Source organism: Pan troglodytes, chromosome 16 (assembly GCF_028858775.2).
Source record: "Pan troglodytes isolate AG18354 chromosome 16, NHGRI_mPanTro3-v2.0_pri, whole genome shotgun sequence".
NCBI classification, from domain to species: Eukaryota; Metazoa; Chordata; class Mammalia; order Primates; family Hominidae; genus Pan; species Pan troglodytes.
The window spans coordinates 46,373,426-46,395,679 of record NC_072414.2 but is presented as its reverse complement, the minus strand read 5'-3'; the positions used below and the strand labels follow the sequence as shown (position 1 = coordinate 46,395,679).

The 22,254-nt window shown below is 33.7% G+C and overlaps 1 protein-coding gene across 2 annotated transcripts in view; it reads right to left on the bottom strand.

Moving 5' to 3' along the window:
- Positions 1-22,254, bottom strand: part of UNC13C (unc-13 homolog C) — a 787,554-nt gene that overhangs the window by 219,244 nt on the left and 546,056 nt on the right. For both annotated transcript variants that reach the window (XM_054667546.2, XM_009429165.5), the window contains one exon: positions 11,270-11,403. In XM_054667546.2, the coding sequence (XP_054523521.1) occupies positions 11,270-11,403 (134 nt within the window). The remainder of the gene's footprint in view (positions 1-11,269; positions 11,404-22,254) is intronic.

Genomic DNA, 22,254 nt, shown 5'->3' with positions numbered 1-22,254 from the left:
AATTTGCAGCAATTAATTAACAAAGCACAAATGTTTTAAATCTTGAATCTTATGAGACACAACAATTTAATAACCCAATTTATTATCTTGCAAATTTCTTCATGAAATGAGGAAAACATAATCTGTCATTGCCAAATTTGATAATACTGATTCATCAGTCACAATGGATAAAATTAGAATCCATTAAATGAGAAGTATTATTTTGATATGCGAAGTTTGTCTTTGAAGAAAAGTAGGTTAATTATTACAAATAAGTAAGCAATGGTTCTCTGTAACTGCCTGTCGTGTATGCATCTGAAATTTCTTTGTCATAGCTAGAACTTAAGAGATAGTTTGTTGTGCCCTTTTTACATTATAAAACTTATTAAGCCTTTGTTAGTATGCTCTGTACTTAAGATGCTTGACATGCATTTAGTGCAATTAACTGCTATTATCATGAATGTAGTGAACAACTAAGCACAAATTTTATTAATCAGGACTCTACTAGTAAATTACAAGCCATCCTTACGAATTAATGCTGTGGTAGAAATTTTTCCTTTTGTACTTAGGTTCTCTTGTACCATAAAGCAAGTTGATCATAAGTGCCATTTGAAGCCAATCACCCTTTTTATCTTTTTGCTTTCTCTTTGTTTCAAGGCATTATTTTAATGAACTCAGATATTTAAGTATATATTTAATTTTAACATGAAAAACAAAATTGTGAATGGATCCATGTAAGCTTTTTTTTTTTTTTTTTTTTTTTTTTGAGACAGGTTCTCACTCTGTTGCTCAGGCTATTGCTCAGAGTGTTGCCTTGGCTCACTGCAGCCTCTGCCTCCTGGGTTCAAGCAGATCCTTCTGCCTCAGCCTCCCTAATAGCTGGGACTACTGGCATGTGGCAAAATGCCTGGCTAATTTCTGTATTTTTTTGTAGAGACGGGGTCTCACTATGTACTGATCTCAAACTCCTGGCCTCAAGAAATCCTCCTGCCTCGGGTTCCCAAAGTGCTGGGATTACAGGTGTGAACCACTGCTCCTGGCTTCCACTTTTTAAAAGTTTTTATTTATTTATGTCAGAGACAGGATCTTGCTCTGTCACCCAGGCTGGAGTGCAGTGGTCTGATCATGGCTCACTTCAGCCTTGAACTCCTAGGATCAAGAGACCCACCCGCCTCATCCTCCCAAGTAGCTAGGCCTACCAGCATGAGCCCAGCTCTAAGTTAACTCTTGAAATCAGCATTGCATAAGACAATGAAAATACCACCTGGCAGTATGACAAAGGAGTTGGAGATGGCCAGGGACAGCCTAAATAACGTGTGTGATGTGCATGGGGTAAATAGTCAACAGAATTTACTGAGTTTAGATAACTGTTTCTTGAACTGCAAGACCTGGTACAAGCAAGTCCTCATGTTCATATTGCAGGGCAGGGAGCTTAAGGCAGTAGAGCAGAGATGGAGATTACCATTGTGGAGCACCTACTCAATGCAGGCATTAGGCCAGGTGCTTTCTGTGCATTATCTCTACAAATCCTGATATGGTCTCATGAATTAAGTTTTGCCTCCTAATTTCTAAAACATAGAAAGCCTAAAAGATGTTGCAATCAGATCCAGATTAATCATTAAAATATCAGAAATGTTTGGAAGGATTAATGCTCACCATCTTATTTATGGGATCCTTTTGTTACCATTAACCCTTTTGTTATTTCAAAGGGCTGCTTACATTTTGATTCTGCCTATTACTAGATAAGTCATTTTGCGTAAGTTAGTCCTCTCTATGCTTAAGTTTCATCATCTGCAGTTTGGGGATGATAATGGTACTGATATCATTAGAATAAATTTAGGATTAAACATTAAACTGTAAAAATGCTTAGAATAGTGCCTGTCTCCAGCTAATTCCCCATGGTTCCCTATATAATGATTATGATATTTATAACATATAAATATCTAGTTGTGTTAAAATCTTTCAGCAAGCATGACAAACCTTGAAAAATTCAATATCAACTCTTTTTCACCTCTGTGATATGTGGTCAGGGAGGTAGAAAATTGAAATCTTCAGAGGTGTTTAAATTAGTATAATTATTGGTAAGCATTCTTTGGCAGTACTCTTGTGCACTTAGAAAAGTATTTGAATTCTTTCCATATAATGTAATACTTTAGAAAACTGCAGAGTAACACACTTGATCTGTTTTAAAATTCAAAATGGCTATGATATACATGAGTAACAGTTTTTAAATTACTTTTGAAATTTTACTTTATATCTTTAGTGTTAGGTAGATTTTTCTAACAGATCTGTGGGTTTTTTCGCTACCTATTCTGCCCACTATGAACTGCAGGTCTGCAAAACTGATCGCTTGTAGGAAATGAACCATTCACCTAGATCCTAAGAATTCAAATTAAAGCATTTTTTTTTTTTTTTTTACATTTCAACAGCAAACAAACTGCAACTATATTGAAATACATGTGTCATTTCATATAATATTATATTGGGTTAGTTATGCTACTTTGGTTCCAAAAATCAGAGGCTCAAGTAACTACAAATAATTAAAAAGTAATTTTTGTAAGGATACTTTGGGTAATGGAGAAACAAGACTAAACTCCATTATCACATTGTACTGGAACCCAAGAAAAGCTGAACTCTGTCTACTGGAGTCAAACAGCCCCTGGAGTTAGGCTTCAGGGACCCTCAGACAAGACAGACAAGATGCTCCTTCCGGATTTAAGGCAGCGCTGAAGAGTGCATTGAACGACCACAGATGTGGATCTTCAGGTACAAAGTCCTCCAGTATGTGACTCTGCTATTCTTGTATCTGCTTTTCCTTCCAAGTATCCTTTCCCTCCACTCACTGTCAACTACCTTCTTCTCTCTCAACGCGATCTTTGGTCCTGTTCATACTTCATTCTGACTTATTCTCGATTGTTGATCACCTGCTACAGGTATCTCCAAATTCATAAACTTTCAGTGTCTATTCTCCCTGTCAGCCGATTCACTCTTAGTATTTCTTGGTACAGTTCCAGAGAGTGAACCTAGTTTCTCTTATTGTGCAAAATTTTTCTCATAAGGCTGCGTCAACAAGGGTGTGTAGGAGGAGTTTAATCACAGAATGACTTGTGACTGTGGCAGGCACAGTAGTTAACCACTTTCAGACTCCTGATTAATTTCGTATATATCTCTTTTACAAATTAAATACTTGTGACTCTAGCCTTGCATGGTGACTGGCATATATTAAGGGTTCAATACATATTTATTAAATTGAAATGAAACTGTTAATGAAAGATGATAAAAGTCCAATAGAGCAGAAAAGAAAAGAATGAGATAAAATACGTTAAAAGAAATAATTAAATATTTACCTTAGCTTTCCTATATTTATTATACATATGGGTAACCAAGTAAGTAAACCTAATTAATGAAAGAAAGTTCTTCTTTACAAAAAATTCTAATGAATAAATGTTGAAGAAATGATAACCTTATAAAACCACCATTTTGCTGAGAATGATGGTTTCCAGCTTCATCCATGTCCCTATAAAGGACATGAACTCATCATTTTTTATGGCTGCATAGTATTCCATGTTGTATATGTGCCACATTTTCTTAACATTAGGAGATATACCTAATGTAAATGATGAGTTAATGGGTGCAGCACACCAACATGGCACATGTATACATATGTAAAAAACCTGCACGTTGTGCACATGTACCCTAGAACTTAAAGTATAATAAAAAAATATAAAAACCCACCGTTTTGTCATCCCTAATAAAATAGCAAATTCTGAAGTGATCATAAATAAATGAAACCATTATAGGAAAGGTTGATGAAGAAATTTTCAATGAAGAAATAAGGCTGTCAGCACTAATCAAGGTTAACATCACTGCAAGGGAATAACCAGATAATGTCCTACCTGATGTGATATAGTATGAAATACACACAGTCACTTATGAAGTGTTCTTAAAAAAATGAATCTGAGATGTTCAGCTATGGAGAGTATTGACTATGAAGGAACAAGTTAAATAGCACCACAAGGAAGCAAATGGAATAACCCAGAAAGTGGCATATTCCAAAGGATAATGAACATAGCTTCTTTCAGAAGTCAATGGTATAAATAAAATAAAAGGGAGGCGGGACTTAACTAGTATGAAAGAGACTTGTAACACATAATAACCATATGCAATGCTAATACCTTACTTGGATCCTGACTGAAACAAACCAATGTAAAAATATCTTCTTTAAAGAAAATCAGGAGCATTTGATTATGGAATAGGGATTACACAATACCAGGGCCTTACCGTTAATGTTATCAGTTGTGATGTACAAAAGAAAGCCATAATTTTTAGAGATAAATACTAAACTAAGAAGGGATGAAATGATAAAATGTCTCAAGTTTGTTTAAGATAACTCAGCCAAAAGAAAAAGAAGGTGAAAACTCAAGAGTATAGATGAAGAAAACATCACAAACTTTGATAATTGTTGAATTTGAATAATGGATATACAGGACTCTACTGCATAGTCTCTGTACTTTATAGTAGGATAAACACTTTCATAACAATTTCTTAAATATAAAAGTAATTTAGGGAAGCCATAGTGTAAGCAAACAAATCAATAACTTTAATACTCTGAACATTATTTCCAAAACAGAAAGAACAAAGGGCAAATCCCTGATCAAAGTAGCTTAAACCTAAACTTCCTCACTTCAGCAAATAAAACGTACTATCTTTAAAAACATGCAATTTGAAACTAATGTTCTGGCTCATCACATAACCCTGAGAGGGGAAAAATAGGCAGATTTTATCCTTGCAAATGGAAAAGACAACTTTTAAAACTGTTCCATTTTCTACTCAATACATTGAGATACTTTCTGCTATCTACACTTAATGCAGAGAGAAAATGAGTTGAGACTTCACTGTATGTATACTTTTGGAGAAAACTAAAAGAAATTACATGTTATAGTACAATGCATGAGAACAAATGAGATAACAGAATGGATGAAACATATTTCTGCTTATGTTTTGGTCTGCATAACAAAAACAAAGTAATATGAAGTCATGATAGTTTAAGTAAAATGAGTAAAATTTTATGAATATTTAGAAATAATTAAGATTGCTTACTTTTAGGCACATATAGCAAAACTTCTCTACATTATGTATTTAATTGATATCAACCTAAAGGACTTTCTTACTATGTATACAATTGTCTGTTGCATATAATGCTTGGAAGACCCACAGGTAACCAAATATCTGTATATCAAAATATAAGTCACTGTGAACTTCTTTAAATGGATACTTCCTCCTGTATTTCTTATCTCCAATAATGATGCCCCTATAAATATGACATTTCCATGGTCTCTACTTTCTTCCTTAACACTCCACTCAGTGCATTTAGTCATAAAGATCTTTTGATTTATTTCACAAATCTAACCTTAACTCTCCATCATCTTATACAAGGCTTTCATATCTTCTCACTGGATTACTGCTATAACCATTTAAGATTTATCTTCACTAACAGAAGAAAGACAATAGTAAAGGAATGAGAAAAAATTAATTTAAAACAAAAAACAAAACATTGAATAAAATCAAAAGCTGTTTCTTAAGACCAGTAAAATTTATAAACGTTCAGACAGTTGGACAGAACAAAAGAGAGAAGACACAAAATATCAATATTAAGGATGAGAGAGGAAAAATCAGTTCAGATTTAATAGACATAAAAAAATAATAATAGACTGGCATAAACAACTACATGATGGAAAATTTCACCACTTAGATTAAATGGAAAACTTTCTTGAAGATACAAACTACAAAAACCTAAATTTAGGTTACCTATTTGAACAAATAGGTAAACGAAATAGCCCTATATCTAATGAAGAAATAACATTTTTAGTTTAAAAACCTCCTACAATAAAACTCTAAGCCCAGATGATTTTTCCAGTAAATTCTATCAAAAATTCAGAAAAGAAAATGTCAAATTTTATAAAAACTCTTTTGGCAAATTATACTAGAGGAAATACTGTCTAACTCTTTCTATAAAACCATCATTACATTGATATAAAAGACAGAAAAAGGCACTATAAGAAAATAAAACCATAGAGCAATATCCTCATAAACACAAAGGCAAAAATACTTAACAAAATTTTATCAATAAAATATAATATTATGTAGGAAAGATTATACATCAAGACCATGTGGAGATTGTTCCAGGAATGCAAGGTTGGTTTAAAGTTAAAAATTCCTTAGTTCAATTCACCATACTGATTGTTGAAAAGCAAAATTATGTGATTACCCTATTATGAGCAGAAAAGATATTTGACAAAATCCAACACCCTTTCATGATAAAAACTTTCGGAATAATAAGAACAGAACAGAACTTCCTCAACTTGATAAAGCATCATCCATGAAAAACAGTTAGCTAACATGATATTCAATGGTAAAAATCTCTATGCTTTCCCTATGAGATTAGGAATAAGGCAAGAATGTCTGCTCTTCACTAATTTTAGTCAACATTGTACTGAAGATTTTAGCCAGAACAATAAGGCAAGAAAAATAATAAAATACATCTAAATTGGAAAGAAATAAGTAAAACCATATTTATTTTAGACAAGAATATAATTTATTTAAATAATCATAAGGAACCTACAAAAAAGTAAATTTAGAAAGGCTGAAGATATATATTTGTATATCTATGTACTATTAACAAAGAATGAGAAATTAGAATTAAAAGTACCATTTAAGATAGTAATAAAAATACTTAGAAACCAATTAACAAAGAATATGTAACACCTTTTCACCAAAATAAGAAATTAAATAAGACCTTAATGCATGTACATGCCGTGTTAATGGATTATAAAATTCAATATTGCTGTTTTCTTTCCTCCCCAATAGATTTATATATTTAATGCAATATCAATCAAAAGTCCAGCAGACCTTTTTCTTGTAGAAATTGACAAACTGATACAAATTTAAATGGAATTGCAAAGGAGCTAGAAGAGCCAAACTATTTTCAAAAATATAAACAAAGTTGAGTAAATTTTACTATAATATTTCAAAATATGTTAGAAAATGATAGTGACCAAGACATGCAGTACTGGTGTAATTACGGATATATAGATCAGTGGAACAGATTACAAAGAACTTCAGAATTAACCTCTTACATATACAGTCAATTGAGTTTTCTCCAAGATGCCAAAGCAATTCAATGAGGAAAGAATAATTTTCAACAAGTAGAGATAAAAAAATAGATAACCATATGAAAACGATCCAAAGAAAGTTAAACTTGATTATCACACCAGTTAACAAGCAAAAATTGGCTTGAAATGAATTATAGACTTAAATGTAAGATGTCTAGAAGAAAATTGTGGTGTTGCAAGCTGACTGTGCAGATTGCAAAGATTTCTAAAATAGAATTTTTTTAAAAGCTTAAACTATAAAAGAAACTGATCAATAAATTGGACTATTCCATCAAAATTTTTTAAAAAATGCGCAATAACTATGCTCTTCAGAAGGCACTAGTAAGATAATGGAAAAGAAAGTTACAAGCTAGAAGCATATACTGCAACATTTATTTCTGATGACAGACTCTTATCTATTATAGACCTTTACAACTTAACAATAATAAGATAAACATCCTAATTTGGAAATGGGAAAATGATTTGAACAGAAATTTCACCAAAGAAGATATATGAATTTCAAATATTCAGATAAAAATATGGTCAGTATCATTAGGATTCAGGAAAGTGCAAATTAAAATCATAGTTAGATAATATATGCCTGTTAGGATAGGTAAAACTAAAAGATTTATCAAACCAAGTGTTGGCATGGTACAGCCACTTTGGAAAGCAGTTTGGCAGTTTTAATATTAAGTACATACTTACCACGTAACTCAATAGAAATAAAAGAGTATGTCTATACAAAGACTTGTAAACAAATATTCATAGCAACCTAATCTTGAAAAAGTACAAATTTTAACAGATGAATGAATAAACATATTGTGGTATATATGTACAATGGAATACTACTCAAAAATAAAAAGAAACATACAATAACATGGGTGAAACTCAAAATAGTTGTAATGAATAAATAACATGGGTGAAACTCAAAATAGATGTAATGAATAAAAGCAGCCGGACGAAAGAATGGAGAGAATCTATGATTACATTTACACATAATGATAACATTTCCAAACTAATTCATAGTATTAGAAAGCAGATGAGGGGCATTGCCTGGGGATGGTGGAGGAGTGGATGAATTACAAAAGTGGATGAATTATTGGGGTAATGGATATCTTCATTATTTTGAAAATAGCAATAATTTTGTGGCTAAATACATATGCCAGAACTATTCAAATTAGACTATTTAAATACGTGAAATTTTATTATATTCAATTATACCTCAATAAACCTGTTAGAAAGAGAGAGAAAGAAAAAGAGACAGAAACCTGGACCTAAATCTGAAAGTACCCTGCTTAATACTATTTAGTTTTAATGAAATATTGAAATTTCTAAAACATCTAAAATTCATTATAAATAATTTTAAAAATTGAGAAAATATTACTCAAACACTGTAATTCATTAATAAATCAACATGGGAATAGACAGAACAAACACTGACTACATGTATAAATTTACTTTAATTTATTAATTCATTCAACAAATATGTATGCCTGAATATACATTAGTCAACAAAATACAAGTCTTTTCCCTCATGCTTATATTCTACCGTCACTGTAAACTTGTTATCAAATTTGAGTAAGCAAAAGCCTACAATGATTTCTCAAACTCATGATAACAATAAGAACTTCACTAAATGATCTGAATCAATAATCAGGGATTACATTGAAAGAGATTTTAAAATGTCCTATGTTTTAAAATCATTAAATACACTTGCCTTTGCCTCTAAAACAAAACCCAAGCTACTTTTAACATGCCCTTCACATATTGATCTGTGCCTTCATTGCTAGTGACCATAAGACACAATAACAGGGATCGTTTATTAATATTGCAGACTTCTGTGTCAATTGCAGGTTTTCTGACTCCATAGATTTGGGATGGGGCTCAGATCTGCAAATCCAGCTAGTAGCCCATGTGATCCTTACCCTAGTGGTCTGGATTTTTTACTTTGTGAAATTCTGCATTAGTTTAGGTAACCAAGGAGATGATTAATTAAGCATAAATGTGACGATGCAGTATTCAAACAAAGAAACAGATATAAATGAAATCTCACCACATTATACAAATGCAGCATTGGCCACCAGGATGCCATCTTGGTCTCCAGATGAGTTCACTTAAGGCATTTATTAAATTAAATGAGAAACTAAATTGAATGATCTTCAGTATGTGAAAAAAAGTTTCACAGCATCCTTAAAATCTGACCAAACACAATAATAAAAAATGGATTCCAAATAGAGGAAGGCATTTGGTTTTTTCAGGGACAGGTTTCCAAAGGAAAAAAGTGGACTTAAACTCTGACATTAAAAACAAAATTGAAAAAAACAAAAACAATTTTCTCCTTTGCACATGTCATTGCTAATTTTTATACTTGGTAGGCTTAATTTAGTTCATAATTTTAAATCTATTTTTGCCATAAATAAACGTATTTATTCCAGTTTCTTTACTACAGTTACATAAAGTCAACTAAAATCTTTGTATATATTTTGTGGCACATGATTACAAATAAATCATGGATACTTTAATTTCTTCCATGATTTTATAATGTATTTTTACTGGTCAAATCCTGATTTAAGATACTTGGTAAACATAAGAAATTTCTTTGATTATTAAAGCCAAAGTTTCTTCATAGAACTGAATTTGTGTTTCTCAGTAGATGTTTGTTTTCAACCAGTATCCATTTGTAAAATGGCCTATCCCAGTCCAAGGACACAGTCTTGAAACAAGTTGTCGGTCTCCCAATCTTTCAGAAACCTACTCTGTCCTCAGGAAAGGTCCAAAGAGTAAATAAGAAAACAACTCTATTCTACAAAGCTGTCAGAGACCTGAGAAGTACTTCCCAGGACCCATGATGCGATGACGACATGTTATAGATTGAGAGAAGATCTTCTAGTCCTAACAGAAGAGAATAGAAGAGCAAAGTCTGTACAGAGATTAGGAAACACAAAGGCCATCAGGAAGAAAAGGCAGATATAAGAATTAGGTGTGGGGGAAAAGGGAGAAGAAAGTGAAAGGGCAAACTTGATATTATCATGATTGTATACCAAAAATAGGACCACTCTCTCCACAATTAGGAGGAATTGGGGGACTGTTGAAAATGGGTGGTTAATAGTAAGTAGAAAAGGATGAAGACTGAAATACTTAAATGTATTTCTTCTTTAACTGGAATTTTAATTGGACTGAACATAAACAATGACCCTAACGGTCTTGACCAGTACAGAGGATAAGAATACAGTCATTTATCCATAGTAAGTCTGAGTCTACTTCACTGTTCTACTTCATTGTTTGTCTATTTCTGCTATCTTTGCTACCCAAAACATTTCAGGTCTAACTAATATTGTCAAGACAATCCTCTTCATTAACCAGATTGCAAGTGCCTAGCTGGTAGTCTGATGTTATTTTTGCTTTTATGGTCTTTAATATGTGGGTGTAAAATAAAATCTAAATATGCAATATTAAAGTTGGATTGGATCTTGGAAATCATCTAATAATAACACCTTTATTTTAGTTGGGAGGAAATTGAGACCCAGGGAAATTAGATAATTTGCCTAAGGTCACACAGCTAGTTGTATTTTGATAAAATGAGGATTTTTACGGTCTCTTCTAGAATGGTCATGAATTTTAATTCATCTGCCATGTCTTAGAGGCATGAACTTTAGATTATAATTTGTGAAAATCAACTTGTTTTATTAAATATTTTATTAAATTTGTTAAATCAATATGCACAGCTATTTTGAAAGCAGGTTTTTTGCCAAATCTTTATTATTAAAAAGTCACAATGCAATATGTTTAACACCAGCTCTTCAAAATTATTTTTAGTTTTGGGGGAGTGTACATTTTTTTCTTTTGAGACAATGGTATAGCTATGAAAGGATTTGGAGGAAAAGTTTTACATTACATAAACATCAAATCTTGGAAAATATTTTTCTCCATATCCAAAGAATCATACTCCATGGAGCTCAAACTAAAAATTCATAATATCATTTAATTGATATTTACTGATAAAAGTTGAAAAATACTATTTTCTATAGCTTAATTATGGAAAAGTTTATTATTGTCGTCAGAATATGTTGCGCTTAAAATATGTATTATTTGAACTTTAGTGGAATAAAATCCATTCATTTCCAAAACATTGTACTTACTGATTCAGGACAGGTGTGTAGGCAGTTTTATCTTCATCAATAATAGTAACCATCAGTGTAATAAGTTGGGGCCAAAAATCCAAATTCTTGGTGGTTGGTCCCTGATCTTCCCGAGGAATATCCTGTTTCTTACTCTGCTCACAAGTTCAAGCAACATGCAAAAGAAAAGGTTAAATGGGATGACTTTAGTTAGATGTCACTGTCAAATAGAAGATCAAAGAAAAATGATTGTGGAAATGAAACTTAGATTATGGGAGTCAAAGCTGTTAAACTCAGGTTTCTTTTATTCATTGAATGACATCCAATAGAATAAACTCACAGTGGCCTGGCTTGTATTTCTAATCACTTTTTAAATTTTGGTTTAACTTCCATTGCTTTGTTGCTGTTGTTGTTGCTGTTCTGGATTAGAGGTTTTTCCTGCCTCTGATGATTACAGTTCATGACCTTAAGAATTATTATTATTAGAAATTATGCCTTTAATGTGGCTTCTTCCAAGGATGAAGATTGAATTTTGTGTGTGCAAAGGTGTGTGTTTGTGTGTGCGTGTGTGTATGCATAAAATTTATCTTGCCTAAATATTTTGCTCAAAGTTACATCAGCAGTAAGTATGCAGAACTGACAGCTGCCTGTCAGTACTGTTACTCAAACTCAGTACTGTTAAATCCCACACTATATATGCAACATTAATTGACTTAAATTCTCCCTTCTTACGCACAAATTTATCTAGGTAACTAAAATTTTGTAAGTTTGTCTTTTTCTCTTTTTTTCCTTTTTTAAAAATGTCTTTGAATCTTTCTCAATTTACCTCACTGCTCAAAGTCTTCAACTCTCAGTCTAGAAAGCAGAATGTGACATAGGATGATCTAGATTTACTTTGAGGTTAACAGAGTACAATAACAATCTTGAATGTTTCACATATAAATTTCATACTCAACATATGCAAATCTTTACAACATAGAGATAAGCTATTCTGGTCATTTATTTTGGTGGGTGTTCCTCTTAGAGCACTTCTTTTACATTTACTTGTTAAAATTGGCTAAAAATATAGGCAGAGATACATGTTCGCTTAAGTATATGAAAATTTTTGCTAAACCCTTTACAAGCTTATAGGTGCAGGATATTTGAAAACATCAACTTATGGCTCCAGAAACTCAAAGACTCTAATGTAAAATGGGTATTAGATTGTATTTGGCCCAAACTATTGCCATATCCAATTGCCATGTCTTCTGCTGTGACCAGATCAGCCACCCTCTCGGCTGAATGGTTGTATATGCATATGTTCCAGTGCAAATCATGATATGTAACCATATTTTGTTGAGTTGTCATTTAATTATTCTCGCGTAACTTGAAAGACAGCCCTATAGTGAACTCACTTAGTACTAGACACCTCTATTCTTAGACTATAATGTACTTTTAAGAGCATATATTTCCCTAGGATACATCCAAGAGCCTTTGATTTACATTTATGTTTGAAATGCAACAGATGTTAAAACTTGCAGAACTAGATTAAAATGGTAAAAAAAAATTAGTGGCTGACACAAAATACTTCAAATATCCAGAATAAATGATAAGCAATCTCCAAAGGATTTTAAGAAGTATGTATATATGATCCCCGAGAACAACTTGAAAGTTCTTGGCAAGCTTCTTCTTTCAATTCCTGGGTTATATTAGTGAATCTTTAGGAAGTAATGGACAGTAATGCAGGCTTACAAATGTCAAGCTTTGCTGCCTTTTAAGTTAGAAATTTTATTAAAATTTATTTTTATTTTGTAAACAGAATTTTGTTATCACTACTATAATGTAATTATTTGTGCATTATATTAAGCTCAATAGATTTCTAAAGGATTTAGAAATCCAGATAACCTGGTGAGTTGTGAAGGTTATAAATAAAACTACTTCCAATAGCCACAGTGGGGAGATATTTGTATTAGAACACTATCATTAATTATCGTCATATGTACATAGCCAAAATATATGTCTTATATATTTTAAGTAATGTGATTAAATGAAAGAAAATTATTAAACATGATATGTGTAACATCACAGCCACTTATCATTTTTGCAAAGAGTGACATGGAAAGGAGGAGAGACGGAAGTAGTTGAAATATGCATTCATTCCCAAGTCCTTACCTGTCGCAAATTGTACTTCCATCACTCTTTTTTATGACACCAGAAGATTACTGATGATGCTATTTTTCACATCATATGTTTGTTGCATTAGAATAAATCAAACTGGATGTTGAATCATTAAGTTTTTATATAGCACACAATACTATCATAAACCAGGCTTTCCCTACTTTAATAGCATATTGTAATAGACTGCATGCTGAAAGGATGAGGTCTCATCTGGTGTATTATAATATTTACTCGATTTCTTAAGAATTAAGTTTCTCTATGTGAAACTTTTTAATATACCCTAGAAATCTAATAGAGCATTTAACCTTATGATTGGAAAAATTAAGGTTATTGTAGTAGAAATTAAGAAAAGCTTATAATAAATATATTCATATTGACTGAAACATTACTATGAATAATGTTATGAAATAACATTTGTTATATCAAGAAAATATGGTAATTATAAATCATTTAATAGCAAATAAAAATACATTTATTAAAATATGACCCAGTAAATCAATCATAATTATAGTAATTATTATAATAGTGACTAAAATTATTTTGTTAATAGATTATTGAAGAAACAGACTTTACAGAAAACCTGTAAGGGTATAATGGGGAGGTAATTTTTTGAAAGTGGAAAGTTGCCAGGTTATAGGATTATCTGAAGAAAGTTCCAATGGTCATGTTTACAAAGTCATTTCATTACAGAAAAGCATATAGAGAAAAGTTTTTACAGACAAGCTGATGGGATGTATATTACACTTTCATGATATCACATAAGAAAATATAAGTATATTCCATCAAGAAGAGATCAGTATATAGAAAGAGCCATTACATGCAAAAGACAGTATTGAAATAACAAATGATATCTTCAACTTAGTGGAACTTATACAATACTTTTAAAACTGTTATAAAATATTTCTGTGGCATTCAATGTATTCATTCAATAAACATGTAATTGTGAAACGCTGCTTCTAAGGAGCTGACAAGACTTGGGTTGGGAGGAGACCTCTGGTAGAAAAATGCAAAGATGGGCCGGGCGCAGTGGCTCATGCCTGTAATCCCAGCACTTTGGGAGGCTGAGGTAGGTGGATTACCTGAAGTCAGGAGTTGGAGACCAGCCTAGCCAACATAGTGAAACTCCATCTCTACTAAAAATGCAGAAACTAGCTGGGCTTGGTGGCACATGCCTGTAGTCCCGGCTACTTGGGAGGCTGAGGCAGGAGAATTGCTCGAACCTGAGAGGTGGCGGTTGCAGTGAGCCAAGATTGTGCCACTGCACTCCAGCCTGGACAACAGATCGAGATTCCATCACAGAAAAAAAAAAAAAAGAAAGAAAAATGCAAAGACAGGCTGTGTACACACAAAACCACATGACAGATGCCTACTATATTTGAATAATTACTAGTAAAATGGGCTATAACAGCTTTTGATGAAGTGTGCTTCTCCAACGTTTGTTCTACTCTATGTTAGTATCATGTACTTACACACACAAGGGCCAATGCTCAACTAACTTCAAAATTTTTGCTTAAACAAAGTTAAATACGTTATTTTCAGATTTCCTGAAGCCTTTAATATGCTAATGTGCATGGTGATTCTCTAAGATTGTGGTTCTCCAACTTTAGTGTATATCAGCCCCACTGGGAAAGCTCACAAACACAGACAGGTTGCTATGTCCTGGGACCCATGGTTCCTGATTCAGTAGGTCTAGGGTAAAGCTTGAAAATGTGTATTGAGAGTGACCTTTCAAGTAATGCTGGTGCTTCTGCTCCAGAAACCAATTTGAGAACCACTTCTCTAAGAGGTAATACTAAAGCATTAGTTTCTTAAATGGATTTGAACTTGCTAAAGCCCTCCATTCCCTTCCTGTTCCCCCATCTCATCGTGCCAGACTTTTCACAGGATAAGTGTTCTTCTGAACATGCTTTGGGAAATAAAAGACTAGAGAGATAAATGCAGGGGTGAAATCATGAAAAGTTTTGTGTGTCATGTCAAGGAGTTTGCATTGAAACCAAACATGATAAGGACCATTAAAAGATTTTAAACATAGGAGTACCTGGTTACATTTGTGTTCTAAATGACTTGGCAGTTTACTTATTAACTTAAAGAGTTAAGAAGTAAAATTGTTGGAACTTATTGACTAATGGGTGAGAAAGAGAAAAGGAGGAATCTAGAAGGTAATTAGGTAGACCTGTCTGAAGTTTCAAAAGCATTCTGAACATGTTGATGTAGATCAAAAAAAATTCCAGTATATATGTGGCAGCCGAAATTATGGAGTAAATTAGATTACTCAAAAAGAGAGAGATAAATATGTGACCACAGACAAAACCTTAGAGAAAAAGTCTAAAAAACAATAAGAATAAAATTTTATAAGAGACATAGGTAAAGGAGAGAGGCCCCTGCTGAAACGGAAGAGAATGAGATCCAGAGTCTATGTGGAATAATTAGCTTCAAGCATAAATAAGAATGTGACTTGCTCTGAGTAAGATAATAAAAAAATCTTGCAGATAAGCCTTGTTGGTGGTGAGAAAAATTAGCTAGGAATTTCCTTCTTCAGAGAAGAGGTGGTGCACAGTGTACTGGTGGGGTAGTAAAAGTTTGAAATTGCACCTGTGAGGAATGAGAGACAGCCTCGAGTTGGACCCATAGTGGCATTGCCAAGCAGTGTGGGGTGGATCTCTGAACTTGTAGTGACACTACGCTGGACTATTATGAGTTTTCTCCAGTGTTGAATGCTGAAGCCTAAAAGCCAGAATGTTGGATGTGCTTCCGGAGCATACAATAAAAACAGGAAAGGAGAATGAGATTTAAATATTTGAAGAGAATTACTGAAGTGCTAGAACAAATTATATATTTTGGTCTGGAGGAAGGAAGGAAAAAAAGGAAGGGAAGGTGAAGAAACAGATCTAGAGGAAACAAGGAGTGAAAAAGGCAGGACAGGAAATTGAGGTCAGTAGGATATTTGTGTTTCGTCATTCAGCTCATGGGAATAGGAATCAAGAATGGAGATTAGGTGAAGGGCTCTAGAAATGAGGAAGTCTAGGAGAGGCCAAAGGGACTGTGGTATTTCTGAACATAACTTAAAGAATTTGTGTGCTTGTGTGTGTGTATAAGTGCTTTGCAATGTGCATAGCAAGGTAGCTGTAGTCATGGCAGCTAAGCAATGATTAAAGATCTTAGCAACAAGGTTTGCTGATGCCAAGAATTTGAATAATCAGGACAGGGTAGATATAAAGAAACAAAAAAGAAAGCAAGATAGATGTAAGCCTGAATATTTTAAAAGAGGTAAGCTTTAAAATGTGAGAAATATGTGGCAAGATAAAATAACATTAAATCATTCACTAGATAGCTCTCATATGATGTGTTTGCAACTTCTTCTGAATACAAATTGATTGTTTACCTATTCATAATTCTGAGATAAGGAAATCTTAGCTATAGAAGTTCATAGGTTAGAAAAATGGGCCCTCTCTCATTAGTTTTGAGGTAGGAGATCAGCAGGACTTGTTCTCCAAATCAGTGGGGTTATGATCCCACTGATCAAAACAGAATGTAGTAAAGAAACCAGCTAAAATCAAAATGGGGAAGAAAGCAACCTCTAGTTGCCCTCACTGCTAATTATACACTAATTATAATGTATTAACATGCTGAAGGACACTCCCAGTAGCACCATGACAGTTTACAAATGCCATGGCAATGCCTGGAAGTTATCTTACATGGTTTAAAGGAAAGAAACCCTCAGTTCCAGGAACTCCACATCCCTTTTCTAGAAAATTATTTACCATATAATTAAGGAGTAGCTATAAATCTAGCTAACTGGTGCTAGATCCACAAGTGCTACTCCGCCTATGGGGTAGCCCTGCTTTGTCATGGAGCAGGCATTTTCCTGTACTCTGTTGCTCTAATAAACTTGCTTTGCTTTCACTTCACTCCGTTGGCTCATTTTTGAATTCTTTCCTGCATGATGCCAAGAACACTCCTTGTCTGGGCCCCAATATTGGGGTTCACCATCAGTTTATAAGTAGAACCTAAAGTTTCAGATACCCAGGAGATCAAGGATCCTTGTGAAGAGCAATGAGGACAGTTTATCAGCTAGGAAAATAGAGGGCAATTATTCTACTCTACATTTAGACAGGATTGAGAAAGAGAATTTCTCTAAGTCCTCTTCCCCTAGCTCAAGGTAACCTATTGGGACATTCCTGACATCAGTGGAGCCACATGCCCCTCTTCTCTCTTCCAGATACTGCTGCCTTCAACTTACCACCTAACGCTATCTCCACTACTTCCAAAAGCAGCAACAGAAGCATATTTTCAACTCATTACAATTCAATTCTCATTAAAAAAACTGTTAGCCATGAAGACTGAACATACAAATGAATAATGTCTAGACCATATCTGATAGAACTCTGGCCCACAATCTCTGCATCAACAAGTGCAGGAGGCCAAACCACAACCTTTGCAGCAACTGACCTGGAATGGTAAGGATTTGGTCAATGGCTGCCAGCTTCCTTATATTTTGCCCTAATTTTTAACTGAAAACCAACAAGAGAAAGCCAAATATACTCCCTAAACAAATCACACAGGATGTGTCACTTCCATTTAGCTGACTCCTAGCTTTCCCATGCTAACATGCTCCAAACACATCACACCTGAGGCCTTCCATGTTTTTTATTATAAGGCTTTTCCACTTCCCTGCCTGACTTTCAATCTCTGCCAAGTGCTAGTGATGGTAGCTGACTTCATTGCTATAGCAATGTCTGAATAAATAAACTGTCTATTCTCACTTGGATGTTCTTCATTTATTTCCAAATACTAAAGTCAAATACCATTATCATCACTTTAGAGATAAGTAAACTGAGGGTTATCTTAATTTCCACATCCTCTTAACTGCACATAACACAAGTTAGTAGCCTTGGTTTTTTCTCTTTAGCCTCAATGCCAAGACCTGGTCGAGTTTATAGATACAGATGGCAACCATCACCTCACATTAATAATATGGAGCTAATTTTTATTTTGTGTTATATATCTTGAATGAGAAGAAAAGCTTTCAGAGAACAAAATGATTGATACCTTTGTTAAATGCCTTTGCACTTCCTGAGTTCTCAAACGTCACAACTCCTGAGCACTCATTTGCAGTTTGAGAATTATAGGCACAATCAAGGTCTAGCTGTAAGTTAATTTCCATTTGATTTTCACCCAGTTTTAGAGCATTCTTTTTTCTCCTTTTACTGATATATAATAATTTACAAATTTCTGGGGTACATGTGAGTGTTCATCGCATGCATAGAACATATAATGATTAAGTCAGCATATTTGGGGTATTTATCACCTTGAATGATTATCATTTTTATTTGTTGATATCATTTCAAGTCCTGTTCTCCAATTACTTTGAAATGTGCATAATATTATTGCTAAGTATAGTAACCCTAGTCTGCTATCAAACATTATAACTTATTTCTTGTATCTAACTATATTTTTATATCCATAATCAACCCTGCTTCATCCTGCCCCCCTCCAACCCTTGCCACAACCCACCTTTCCCAGTGTCTGGTATCTATCATTCTATTCTCTATTTCCACATCAAGTTTATTAGCTCCCACATATAAATGAGAATATGTGATATTTGTCTTTCTGTGCCTGGCTTATTGTACTTAACGTAATGACCTCCAGTTCCACCCATGTGACTGAAAATGACATGATCTCATTATTTTTATGGTCAAGTAGTATTCTATTATGAATATATACCATACTTTCTTTATCTGTTGTTCCCTTGATGAACACTTAGGTTGATTTCATATCTTTCCACAGTACCGAAGGACTTCCAGTACTATGTTGAATAGAAGTGGTGAAAGTGGGCATCATTCACCATGGGCACTTAGGTTGATTCCATATCTTTCCACTAATCTTTGTGAATAATGCTGCAATAAATACATGAGTACATGTTTCCCAGTAGCGGGATTGCTGTATTCTATGGTAGTTCTGTTTTCCATAGTAGTTGTACTAATTTATACTCTCACCAACAGTGTGTAATAATTCCCTTTTCCTCACGTCCTTGCCAGCATCTGATATTTTTTGTCTTTTAAAAATTATAGCCATTCTAACTGGAGTAAAGTGATGTTTCATTGTGGTTTTGATTTGCATTTCCCTGATGATTAGTGATACTGAGCATTTTTTATGTACCTGTTGGACATCTGTATATCTTCTTTTGGGAAATATCTATTCATATCCTTTGCCCACTTTTTAATAGAATTATTATTTTTTACTATTGAGATGTTTGAGTTCCCTGTATATTCCAGATATTAGTGCCCTGTAGGATGAATAATTTGCAAATATTTTCTTTAGTTCAAGAGGATGCCTCTTCACTCTGTTGAGTGTTTCTCTGTTGTGCAGAAGCTTTTAACTTTACTGTGGTCTCAATAGTCTATTTTTGTTTTTGTTGCCTATGCTTTTGAGCTCTTAGCCATAAAATCTTTCCCTAGAAAGATTTTCGGAAGACCAATATCCTGAAGAATTTTCCCTCTGTTTTCTTCTAGTAGTTTTATAATTTCAGGTTTAACATGTCCATATTGAGTTGCCTTTTGTATATACAGTAGAGACAGGGGTCCAGTTTCATTCTTTTGCATATAGTTATACATTTTCCCCAGGACCATTTAATGAAGAGAGTGTGCTTTCCCCAGTGTATGTTCCTGGAGTCTATGTTGAAGATGAGTTGGCTGTAAATATGTGGATTTATTTCTGGGTCCTCTATTCAGTTTCATTGGTCTATGTGTTTACTTTCATACAAATACCATGCTGTCATGGTTACAATAGCTTTGTAATATATTTTGAAGTCAGATAGCATGATGCCTCCAGGTTTGTTCTTTATGCTCAGGGTTGCTTTGGCTATTTCAGCTCTTTACTTGTTCCATATGAATTTTAGAATTGTGTATTATATTTCTGTAAAAAATGGCATTGGTATTTTGATAGGAATTACATTGAATCCATAGATTGCTTTGGGTAGTATGGTCATTTCAATAATATTAATTCTTCTGATTCATGAACAAGTAATGTCTTTCCATTTGTTTGTGTCTTCTTCAATTCCTTTCATCAGTGTTTTGCAGTTTTCCTTGTAGAGGTCTTTCTCTTCCTTGATTAAATTTATTCCTAGGTATTTTTTTGTAGCTATTGAAAATGAGACTGCCTTCTTAATTTCTTTTTTGGGTATGCCATTATTGGTGGATAGAAATGCTACTGATTTTTGTATGTTGATTTTGTATCCTTCAACTTTACTGACTTTGTTTATAAGTTCTAAGAATTTTCTGGTAGTCTTTTGGATTATCTGGACCTAAGATCATGTCATTTACAAAAAGGGACAGTTTGACTCTCTTCTAATTTTGGTGACTTTTACTTATTTTTCTTGCCTGATTTCTCTGGCAAAGACTTCCAGCACCGTGTTGCATAGAAGTGGTGAGAGCAGGCATTTTTCACCATTTGTTTCATTTCTTAGAGAAAATGCTTTCAAATCTCCCCCTTCAGTATGATGTTAGCGTGGGTTTATCATATATGGTATTTATTATTTTGAGGTATGATATTTCTATGCCTAGTTTGCTCAGCGTTGTTATAAAAGAACGATATTTTCCTGCATCTATTGTGATAATCCTATGGGTTTTGTCTTTCCTTCTGCTGACATAATAGATCACATTTATTGACCTGAATATGTTGAACTATGCTACCATCTTTGGGATAAATCTCACTTGATCGTGATGCATTATCTTTTTAATGTGTTGTTGCATTCAGTTGGTTAGTATTTCATAAGGATTTTTGCATCTATATTTATCAGAGATATTGGTCTATAGCTTTTTTGTGTGTATCTTTGTCTGGTTTGAGTATTAGGAAAATGCTAGCCTCATAGAATGAGTAGGGAGAATTCTCTATTCAATTTTTGGAATAGTTTAAGAAAAAGTGGTATTCATTCTTCTTTATATGTTTGGTAGAATTCTGCATTGAATCCATCCTGTCCTGAGCTTTTATTTGTTCATAGAATTTCCATTACTGATTCAATGTTGCTCCTCATTATTGGCCTGTTTAGATTTCCTGTTTCTTCCTCATTGAATCTTGGTAAGTTGTATGCTTCCAAGAATCTATTCATTTCTTCTAGGTTTTTCAGTTGGTTAGTGTATAGTTGTTAATAATAATCTCTGGTGATCTTTTGTATTTCAAAATATCAGTCATAATGTCTCCTTTTTCATTTCTGAGGTCGTCTGTTTTGAGCTTCTTGCTTTTTTTCTTGGGTAGTCTAGTTATCAGTTTATCAAATATTTAAATCTCTTTGAACAACCAACTTTTGCATTGGTTTCTTTAGTCTCTATTTTGTTTAGTTCTGCTCTCACCTTTATCATTTCCTTCCTTCTGCTAATTTTGGGTTAGATTTATTCTTGCTTTTCTAGTTGCTTGAAGTGTACAATGAGACTATTTGAAATCTTTCTGAGTTTTTTTTCATTGTTGTTTTTTGTTTGTTTTTGGGATAGGGTCTCACTCTGTCGCCCAAGCTGGAGGGCAATGGCTCAATGTTGGCTCACTGCAACCTTAACCTTCTGGGTCCCACCTCAGCCTCCTGAGTATCTGGGACTACAGGCATATGCCACTACACTAGGATAATTTTTGTACATTTTGTGGAGATGGAGTTTTGCCATGTTGCCCAGGCTTGTCTCAAACTCCTGGGCTTAAGCAATCTACCTGCCTCTGCCTCCCAAGTCTCCCAAAGTGTGGGGACTATAGGAGTGAGCCACTGAACCCAGACTCACTTTTTGTTTATGTAGTTGTTTGGTGCTATAAACTTTCCTCTTAGCATTGCTTTTGCTATGTCCTGCAGAAATTAATATTTTATATTT